This window comes from Cyanistes caeruleus, chromosome 26 (genome assembly GCF_971803275.1).
Source record: "Cyanistes caeruleus chromosome 26, bCyaCae1.hap1.1, whole genome shotgun sequence".
NCBI lineage: Eukaryota > Metazoa > Chordata > Aves > Passeriformes > Paridae > Cyanistes > Cyanistes caeruleus.
In genome coordinates, this window is record NC_141726.1 from 4,052,599 (window position 1) to 4,063,564 (window position 10,966).

General features: G+C 46.5%; 1 protein-coding gene across 4 annotated transcripts in view; it reads left to right on the forward strand.

The window, feature by feature from the left end:
- NFYC (nuclear transcription factor Y subunit gamma) overlaps positions 1-10,966 on the forward strand; it is a 30,243-nt gene extending 19,277 nt beyond the window's left edge. For 2 of the 4 annotated variants that reach the window (XM_086863860.1, XM_086863861.1), the window contains exons 4-10: positions 237-350; positions 1,156-1,251; positions 4,461-4,634; positions 5,396-5,554; positions 8,722-8,829; positions 9,487-9,546; positions 10,124-10,966. In XM_086863860.1, the coding sequence (XP_086719986.1) occupies positions 237-350; positions 1,156-1,251; positions 4,461-4,634; positions 5,396-5,554; positions 8,722-8,829; positions 9,487-9,546; positions 10,124-10,243 (831 nt within the window). In that variant the 3' untranslated portion in view covers positions 10,244-10,966. The remainder of the gene's footprint in view (positions 1-236; positions 351-1,155; positions 1,252-4,460; positions 4,635-5,395; positions 5,555-8,721; positions 8,830-9,486; positions 9,547-10,123) is intronic. The other 2 variants (XM_086863862.1, XM_086863863.1) reach the window with 1 other exon arrangement.

Sequence of the window (10,966 nt, forward strand, 5' to 3'; positions counted from 1 at the left end):
TGATCTGATTCCGTGATTTTATGCCCTTAATCCATGAGGAAGGAGCCTTTCAAGCCAAATTTTAGATGCCCAAAACTCTTCTTCCATGACCTTAATTCAGTCAGACCCAAGGAAATCCTGAGGTGAAAATTCTTCCAAATTCACGTTTAACCACCCAACTTCACTCAGGAGATGAGATTCCTCTTTACACTGTTAGAATTGAGTGGTAAAATTCAAAATAATCTTATTTTTGGCAGATGATCAGTGCAGAAGCCCCTGTGCTGTTTGCCAAGGCTGCCCAGATCTTCATCACTGAGCTGACCCTGCGAGCCTGGATCCACACAGAGGATAACAAACGCAGGACCCTGCAGGTAAAGGAGTTCCCAAATCCCAGCTGCTCCCAAATCCCTTCCCAACCCCCTGTTTCCATAACACCAGGCATGTTTTGTACACAGAAACCCATGTATAAAGCACATAACTGCACAGCTGAAAGGCTTTCTTTCTTAATTTAATTAAAATAAACCCGCCCAAACACAAATCTCCATCTCTCAGCTGATGGTGACCTGCTGGAACAGCTCTGTGCAGCTGCAGCTGTTGAATTTCTGGTTGGTTTTGTTGTTATTAGTTGTGATCTAAACTTGCAGAGGTTTGGTTTGTGGTGATGGAAGTGTGGAGGTAAAAATAAAAATACAACAAAATACAGATTATTGGCTCTTGTAGCTTGAGGGTCTCTCAAAAATATTTATTTCTTTTAATGGGTAAAGAGTAAAATACAACTTTTAAAGGTCTTTTTACGGAGAAAAAGAGCAGTTTTTTTCAGTTTTAGTCTTATGTATTGAGCAGAACTACTGGAAAATGCAATAACTATTAATTCAGGCCCTCAGGCCAGGGGAAAAATTGGGATATTCAGGCCCACATCAGCTCTCCTATCCCTGGGCTGATTTTAGGGGTGGGAACCCACAACTGATATCCATTAAACTGGGCTAAAGTTGCTAAAAACATTTTTTTATTGCACATTTTGGAGGCTTTGCTCAGCACTAAACTGAACTTTCACCAGGTGGGACCTGCAGGAGATATTTCCCCCTTTTTCACTCAGCTTTGAACACCCCTAACTTCATTTATCCAGTGCCAAACCACTCCTGAAGCTGAGGAATGCTTTTCCCTTTGTTGTTCCAGAGGAATGACATCGCCATGGCAATCACCAAGTTTGATCAGTTTGATTTCCTGATCGATATTGTCCCCAGGGATGAGCTGAAGCCTCCAAAAAGGCAGGTGAGACACAAAATTATGGAATTTCTGTTCTTTCCTCGGCATGGTTTCAGCCTCTGATGAAAACAGAGGTGATCAAGTGACATAGATTTAAACATGATGTTTGTTCCTCTCTGTTTTATTTACTGTGGTTTTCAGGTTCTTAAATTCTTAAATAAAAATAAAAATCATAAATAAAAATCAAAACCACTGTGTTTTTATGGAAATAGAGCTTGAGTGGAGATCCACACAAATCTGACCAACAAACCAAACCCAATCCTGAACAGTTCTGATCCCAAATGGTGCCAGTGGGAAAAATTTAACTTAAAAAAAAATGTATTTATCTGCATTTTATGGCTTGTGGGTTGACAAATCCCCTTCCTGCATCCTTTGGGGCAGTCAGTGCCTCTGTAAACATCCTTGACTGGAAGCTGGAAGGTGCTGGAAGGAGCTTTCAGTCGGATGTTTACAGCAGCAGGCTGCTGCTCTCAGCTGAGCTGCAGGGATTCCTCATCCCCTTTTCCTTAAAATTTCCCGGGTGGATAAAAACTCTGGGTTCCCTTCAGGGTCCTGCTTGGATAATTCTACTCCTTTAACAATTCAAATAATTATTAGAACAACTCCTTTTTTGCTACTTCTAAAGGTTTGCAATGTGGAAAAATCCAAGTTGTCCCTAAAAACTGGGGAATTTGGGACCCTGTGGAACATCTTGACTTGGAAGTTTGTCTCTGACGTGGATTTTTTCCCCCTATTCCACTTCAAATCCTGGATAGCATGGAAAATTCTGTCTGCTGTGAGTGTACAGAGCAGCATTCCTGTTTGGAGCTGGATTTTGGAGGCTGCTGCTTGATTTTGTGCTTGGAAGTGTCCTCGTGGTGCTCCTGGAGTGACAATAAAGGGAGGGAATAGGGAATCCACACCTCTTCCTTTGGGATGGTGCCCTGAGCTGGGTTTAACTTCCCATCCTGATTTCCAGAAGGTCTAGAAAATAAGTAAAACACTTTTCCAATACCCAGATGTCTAGGAGAGTCCCTCCTGCTGCTCATGGGGTTAAAGTCAGCATGCCAGATGTGATGGGAACTCGACATAAAATAGAAATATTGATGCAAATCCTCATGATTTCTCCCAAACCCTTTAGCTTGGTGTTAATTAAAAGACAGAACAGCCCCCACAGCTGCTCTTCTTTAACTGGAGTTTATTTTTCAGCTGGAATAATTGAAACTTCCATTCTGGCATTAGAAATCCACTTCTTTTTTCTTTTCATGAGGTGTCTCATTCCTGTACTTTTCTGTTTTTAGTCGTGCATCAGGTTTGGGAGGGAGAGCATTCCCTGTGTCTTCTCCTTGCTTGATTTACATCAGGACATTGTGATTACAGAACATCCAAGGAATTCCTGGAGCGCTTCAGGAGTGTGTCACAGCATCTGGGATAACGTGTCCTGCTGATCCATCCCAGACAGGAAATCCTGGGGAGTTTTGGGTGGAAATGTTCCTCACCCATCTGCTGGATCACCAGGAATGCTTTTTCCAGCAGGAAAAGTTTAATGGAGAACTAGATGCCCCCTAGGAATGTAGGTTAAGGATTTACAGGGAAAATCCTGTGGAAAAGTGGCTGCCTGTGCCTGGATTTTTATATTATTTTTGGCTGGTGTTGCAATCTGTATTTTCTCTTTTATTCGACACGGCAGTGTTAGTTCTTGGAGGAGCTGGGAATGCAATCCTGGTGTTGTGTTGTTCTCCAGCTGTGGCTTGGAAATAAAAGATGGCAAACACTGGGATAGGAGGGAGTGAAAACAGATTTGGATTTAAAGCCATTCCAGCCTGTGGCAAATGGGATTGAACCTGGAATAGATGCTCAGAGGAGGACTCAGTTGCCTTAATTATTTCAGGGTTCAGCTGAAATTGAGGTTGGAGTACTCCAGAAATAAGTAAGAACTGGGCTTAGAGCAGCCCCAGCTCTTCAGTGCCTGTGGGATTGCTGGTTCTCTGCAGACCTGCCCTAGTGAAAATGTATTTTAATTTGTTATTATTCCTTCCATCAGAGGAATGAATGAGGGGAATGGGAATAACAGGGAGCGGCAGGAGTAGGAAGTGTTGTGTTTTGTGGTGGTTGTGATGATGTTTGCCTGGAGAGCCAGGCTCTAAGTTGGTCTTTTTTTACAGCCAGCTGGGATCAGTTGAATCTTTGGGATGTGATTTTCTACTGGGAAACCTCCCAGGAATGACTCCTGAGTTGTTCTGCTCCCTAAAAAACGGCTTCTAAGCCAACAAACTCCTCACTCCAGCCTGATGCCCACCCAGACATGCTCCTGTTTAATGTGAATTTTCCTTTTCCTGCCCAGCTGGATCAACTGAAGGGGAATCCGTGAGCAAGCCTCAGAAAAGCAGAGATTCCAGCAGGCTGTTGGAAGTGGGAATGTCCCATGTTGTAGCACGTGTAAACATCCTACACTCTCAGCTGTGAACTCAAGGTGGCTGGGAGAGGATTGTTTACGCCTTCTGCCATGGAGTGAACGTCTGGGAGCTGCATCTGCCCTCATCCAGCTGCTCTGGGGAGCCCAGGAATTCTGATACTGGAGATTTATGTCCCATAATCTCTGAAAATCCTGGAATACCGTTGATCATGAGGAGATTTTCTCTCCTGGGATGAAGGAAAGCAGTGTTACTGCTGCCAGTGAGGCAGAGCAGAGCCTCTGGTTCTTCCCACTGCTGAGATATCCCTGCTCCCACAGCAGGGAGTGGTTGTCAGCCTGGAAAAGCTGGATTTAAATAAATAACTCCAGCCATGACAGCAAACATCAAATCCATGACTTTTATTCCCAGAGTTTTGACATCAGAGCTCGGTGGAGGGTTGGGAGCACAGCTCAGGAGAGGGGTTGGGTGACAGAGGGACTCTGTCGGTTTTCATGGGGCATTTGCAATTCCTCCTGTGCTGGAATTCACCCATGAGGAAATTCCATGGCTTTCAACTCTGGTAATTTTATTAATTTCCTCCTCCTCACTGTGACTCCACCTCAGTGGTGACTCCCCGTTATCCACACTTTATTTGGAACGCTGTTGATTTCCATAGAGCTGAATAAACGAGGTTTTATCAGCTCAAACTGATTTGGTTGAACTGTTCAGAGTGAGGTACTGAAGCTCCTTTCCCACGGGATGTGTGTGGGGAGGGAATGTTCGGCTGTGGGGTGGGCAGGTGCTGTGTTCCCATCCCAGTTCCCGGTGTTTTCCCTGCAGGAAGAGGTGCGCCAGGCCGTCACCCCGGCCGAGCCCGTGCAGTATTACTTCACCCTGGCCCAGCAGCCAGCAGCGGTGCAGGTGCAGGGCCAGCAGCAGGGCCAGCAGACCACCACAGCCACCACCACCATCCAGCCAGGCCAGATCATCATTGCCCAGCCCCAGCAGGGCCAGGTGAGCCAGGCCTGAGGAAAATCCTCCTCAGGAGCATCAGTGACAGCGTGAAAATCATGGGTTTAACCTGTGGGATGGGATGGGTTGGGTTGGGAGGGAAGGAAGGAAGGAATTTAAATCTCACCTTGCTAGATGATCAGGGACCTTCCGCTGTCCCAAGTTGTTCCAATCCTTGTCCTGCCTTGGACATTTCTGTGAGGCAGCCTCAGTTTTTCAGGGCCATATGGGATTCCTGGTCCTGTTCCTGGATCAGATCCTACAGGAAAGTGTTTCACCCAGGCCCTGAGCTCCCTCTGTGGTGATTGAATCTGGCTCTGGGAGAGACTGCCTGCCCCAGCCCCAGCAATGAGCAGGGCCAGGTGAGCCAGGGCTGAGGGAAATCCTCAGGGACAGATTGCACAGGAACATCAATGACAGCGTGGAAATCATGGTTTTAACCATGGGATGGGTTGGGAGGGAAAGAGCTTGAATCTCATCCTGTTCCATAATCGGGGACCTTCTGCTGTCCCACCCTGTTCCAATCCTTGTTAGCTTGGACATTTCTGTGGGGCAGCCTTGGCTTTTCAGGGCCAAATGGGATTCCTGGTCCTGTTCCTGGATCAGATCCTACAGGAAAGTGTCTCACCCAGGCTCTGAGCTCCCTCTGTGGTGGGTAAATCCTCACAGTTCATGGGTGTAGGACAGACTCAGTCTGCCCCAATCCTGGCATCTCATGGATTTCCCACCTCTTGGGTTCTCATCCCTGTTTTTCTCTTGTGCAGAGCACCCCTGTGACAATGCAGGTGGGAGAGGGGCAGCAGGTCCAGATCGTGCAGGCCCAGCCCCAGGGCCAATCCCAGCAGGCTCAGAGCGGCACAGGGCAAACCATGCAAGTGATGCAGCAAATCATCACCAATACGGGAGAAATCCAGCAAATCCCGGTAAGATTTGGCCAGGAGAAAAGGTGGAAAAGTTCCCCTGAAGCAAATCTGTGAGCATGAGGCTTGTTTCTGTTTGCTTTGTTAACTGGCAGAGGAAGTTTGGATTGAGTGGTGTGGTTCCTGCACTTAGGAAAACCAACCAAGTGTGACATGAAGGGGGAAATAAATCTTAACCCATTTGGTCCAGACTCATTGTCCAGCCCAAACACCTTCCCCTGAGTGAAATAGTTGTGATTAAGAAGCAATAAATCAAATACTTCCTGGCTGAACCTCAGTTCTTCACCACAGCCTGGTTTGAATAAAACAGAATTCATTTCTTTTGCCTTTACTTGGTTGTTCCTCTGCAATCTGAAGTCCTGACCTGGCAGGCTGAATGGGAAAGGTGCCATCTGGGAGTTATTAATAAACTTAGATGTTAGAAGAAATATTTCTCCAAAATATTTGGAGCTGGTTGGAGGAATGGTTTTGTGGAACCAGGATATGCCTCCTCACTTTTACATCAGCCTTAAAAATGGGATTTTGGGTGCCCAACATAACCAAAACTTTCTGAAATGTGTCCTAAGTAAACACAGCTGTCCAAAAAGTCACATTAACATAGAATCACAACAAAGCTGTGGCTTTTGCTTCCCAGCTAGAAAATATCACACCTGTTAGAGAAAAAATAATAATAAAAACAAAAATCAGCCAGTTCTGTGTTCCAGAACCCAAAGGTCCACCCAGGGCCAGATATTTCAGTTGGTTTTCAGTTTTTCTGTGAAATCAGAGCTTTCACACAGATTTTGCCTTTCCAGCCTTGCTGAGCTTTGCTCATGCTGTGCCAGAGCACGTTGGAAAGGGTTTGGGTTGGGGGAGCTGCCAGATTGTTCCAGCTCTTTTCATCTCTTGAGTCTTCAGCTGATTCCTGCTGCCTTGAGGTGTTGATCAGGAAGGAAGAAATTCCCAATTTGGCTGTTTTATTGCAAGGAACCCTTTTTCTTCTCTGTATTTTCTTGTCCATTTTTCTTTTCTCTTCCATTTCTTATTTCTCTTCTTTTCCTCCTGAAAATTTCTCTGAGAGACTTGTTCCTCAAAGAATTGTGGAAGGAGATGTCCAGTGGATTCTCAGCAAGAAGAGAATAGCTCAGATTTGTCCCCAGTTGTCTCCTGAGCATGCTGGAACTACAAAAACGGGGCTTAGACATCTCGTGGGAGGAAGAATTCCTTACAAAGGAGCTTTTCAGGACCTAAATCTCCTGAGGAAAATCCAGGGGGATCCTTTGGGAAGTGATCCTGTGGTTTTGGACAGAGTGAAGGGGTTTTAGGGTCTGGTTTTGACCAAGAATTTGCTTTTTTCTCCCTCTTTCCTGGGACTGGGGGAGAATAGGGAGCTTTGGCTGCTCCTCAGGAGCTGCCAGGGGCTGAAGTGTGGAATCTTTATGGGAATACCTGGGTCTCTGACAGCTCCAAGACTGCAAACCAGCAACGTAGGAGCAGTGTGGGATGGAATAATCCCAATTCCCAGCTCTCCATCCAGCAGAGATCCTGTTTGGCTGCAACCAAGAAGATTCTTCCGTTGAAGAACCATAGTTGGTGCTGAAGGAGCTTCCAGCAAGTGAAATAAAATAAAACTTGGAGAAAAACTTGGAGTTGGCTCCACAAAATTCCAGTCCTTGGTCTGTTCTGCTCTTCCTGCTTTGCTTTTCTTACTTTTTTCCCTTACTTCCTTTCTCTTTTGGCACAGTTAGAGCCATCTTTTGACAGGTCTGTGCACTCTGAGGGCCCAGCAAAGAATCTTGATCACCCAAATAGAGTTGGAAACTCTCTCCTGAAACTGGAAGTGCCTCTGGAGTGTTGGGAGCATCTTACTCCTGGTTTTCCACATGTTCCCACATGTGCACACTCCCTGTTGCTCTTTACTCCAGGATTAAAGTGGAAAAGTTAATTTTATCTTTGAACAGAGAAAAACTGGAAGTGAATCCATCAATTAAGTGATAATTGTTTGGCCACAAGAACTTTGTATTAAATTTAATCTTTGTCTTGCCCACGCTCATTTTGGGCAGGTTCTTTGGAGCTTCCTCTCCTTGCTGGAGGAACTTTCCTAAATCTCTTCCACCATCATTTAATGATGTAATTAAAACCTAATCCTCCAGCATGGAAAACTTGACCTCCCTGCAGATCTCAGTGTAGAAATCAATTTTTTATTGAAATTTCGTTGGTCAGGGGGAGTTTATTTGCTCTTGAAATAATTTTGGAGCTTTCAGACACAAATGGGGGAGTTGGTGGCTTTTATGGAAATGCCAAATGTTCCAGGCACTTCTTTATCAGTCAGCAGTTTTTTAAGAGTGTTTTGTGTGTTCTTCCCCTTCTTAAAAAGAAAAAAAACCTTAAACCGTGATTTTTTGGTATAAAATTACCCTTAAAACTGTGAATCTCAATGTTATAAATAACAGAAGGAAAATCCAGCAATGGTGTCTGTGATGTTTTTATTGCTCTCAGGTGTGTGTTAACATCATTTCCTGTATTTTCTTCATGTCCCATATTCCCAAGCATCCAACCTCCCAAAATTAGGGGATTTGGGGAATAAATTTGGGGTTGAATTTCTCACATGAAGCGCTGACACCAAAAAGCTGAGCCTCTGCTAGGTGGGGCTTGACAGGTATTGGCAGAGAGCTGCCTTCAAAGCTTCCAAAAATATCTTTGGGGTTTGCCATCTCTGCTGGCTTTATTTATGGGGAAAATTCCTGTTTATTCCTTAATTTTTTGGCAGGATATGATTGATAGGGGTGCAGGATATGGTAGAGGTATAGGATATGATTTGGTGCTGCCAGCTCATAACAGTTGATGTGAAATGCTGCCTCAAAGGAGTAAAACTTAATTCTTGTAACCAAATGTGCTCCCAAATCCCTGAGAAACTGAGCCATTAATATGCTTTAGCTACTAACTGACCCCTCCCAGCCTGGAAAAAAGGGAATGTGGTGCCTCAGGGATATCCAGGAGCTCTGTGCCCTGGTGCCTTCAGGGTCCGTTGTGGTGGTTCCCACTGGGAACTCTTCAGAATTCCATGGAGCTCCCGGGGAAAGCTCCCCCGTAACTCCTGTGGTGGAATCGAGCAGGGAATTTTGCTGTGTGTTCAGGGTGCAGAGTGACCTGTTTCATTTTCTTTCCCTGCCCCCTCCACCTGTCTCCAGGTCCAGTTGAATGCTGGCCAGCTGCAGTATATCCGCTTAGCCCAACCCGTGTCAGGCACCCAGGTAGTCCAGGGGCAGATCCAGACGCTTGCAACCAATGCACAGCAGGTATGCACTCCACAGGGCTGCCTCCAAGGCTTCTTCCCTAGTTCCTGAAGCTGCGAATTCCAGGGGATTTCGACCACCTCTTGGGTTAGGATTCCTACTTTTCTTCCTGTTTGGCAGAGTTTTTTTTTTTTAAAAAAAAAAATAACGACAAGGAACACAGCGGAAACCTCCTTTAGGTGTCCGTGAGAGGTGCATGCAAAGCTTGTGTGTGTGTGTGTGGTTCTGGGTGAAGCTCCTGCTGCTTCTCAGCTGCTTGCAGGTCACATTTTGGGCTCATCAACCTTCTCTTTCCTTCTTCTTGCCTGGGTGAGGGAGGAGCCGTGCAGGAAAGGCAGAACGTCGGGAGCGGCGTTGAGGCTGAGGGATCCTTCTCTGCCTTCCTGCTGGCCTGGAGGCCATGTTGTCCTCGAGGGAGGCAGAGAGGACGTGGTTTTGGGGTCTGGAAAGACCTGGTTTTGGTCTGGAAGGACCTGGTTTTGGTCTGGAAAGTGGCGTTTGGTCTGGAGGTGTCCATGGCTGCCGTTCCTCTCGCGGTTGGGGTGCTGGAAAACGTGGCCGAGGTTAAAAACCTCTCCCCAGGCAGCAGCAGGATGGTGTTGGTGGGGTTGTGACCCTCAGGGAAGGGCTGGCAATGATCAGCTGCTCTTATCTCTGTAGATAACGCAGACAGAGGTGCAGCAGGGGCAGCAGCAGTTCAGCCAGTTCACAGATGGACAGGTAAGAACTGGGGGTCATCGGGCACAGGGACTCTCCTAAATCTGCATATTTCTGATAAGGCACAGGAAGGGAATGCTGTGCCAGTGTAAATTCAGGTGGATTCTTAATCTCCTGTTGCCTTTGCTCTGAATGAACCCAGTCCCTGGCACTCCGGGTGAAGTCCGAAATCTGAGCAATTCTGGAGTAAAGGTTTTAACATCTCCATGGTCCATTAGTCATGGAGTTATTTATATGTTTGGGTTGGAAGCACCTTAAAACTCATCCACTTCTGACCATGGCAGGGATACCTTCCACTGTCCCAGGATGTTCCAAGCCCTGTCCAGCCTGGCCTTGGACACTTCCCAGGGATCCAGGGGCACAGGCACAGCTTCCCTGGGAATTCAGCGGGCAGAAGGGCCCATTGAATTGAAGGGGGATGAGGAATTCCTGGGAGGACTTTGGTGGGAGTTAGCAGGAGATTTGGTGGCAGCTCATGGTGGGTTTGGGGTTTTGGGGTACCTCAGAGGGACTGAATCTGGGAGTTCCTGGGGGTGCTAAGCGCTGACAGAGGTTCCTTTGTCACATTGTGTGTCTGCAGCAGCTGTACCAGATCCAGCAGGTGACAATGCCTGCTGGCCAGGACATCACCCAGCCCATGTTCATCCAGTCCACCAACCAGAGCTCGGACGCCCAGGCCACACAGGTGACGGGGGACTGAGCAGGGACCTGGTGGCGAGTCCCCAAACCCAACCCCGAGCGCCTCTGCCAGACCCACCTGGCTGAGGAACACACCTGAGACACACAGCCTATAGCAGTAGGCTCTGCCATCTCCACCTTGCTCTGCTGGCTGTGGGAATATCCAGAATATCCAGCAGACTCTGCCAAGAATGCAATATTTTTATTTTCCAAACCAATCTTTGTGTATCCAGCTGCTTTTCCAAACCCCGAGTGAACCGATCCGAAGGGGTTTGGAGCATCTCATTGAACAAATGTGGGAAATGTTTTTATTTCTAGGAAAATCCTGAGGGTACTGCTCCTGTCAGAGCTCTATTCCTGCTGTTCTGTTTGTATTTTTTTTCCTCTGGATAGAGCTAGGTTTGGTCCTCCCATCTCAGTGGGTTTTAGGGAATTTGGGGGGGAGTGGGGGGGTGGAAAATGTGTGTGGTTTAGATTTTTCCCTCCTGCCTCCTTTTTTGGAGCATTTGCTGTATGCAGGGAATAGGAGGAGGAGGAATTGAGGTGAAACAAAATTTAAAAACACATTCCTTGTACTATGATTGTATTTTCTAAGGGCAAAAAATCCTTGAATTTGACCTCTGGATTCCAGAAAAACAGACGGAATCTGGACAAAACCCCAGCCCTGCTGTTACCTGTTGTCCTGGCTTTGATCCATGCATGTAATATAAGCTTCATAAAAGGAAATAAATTTGCTTTTGTCAGA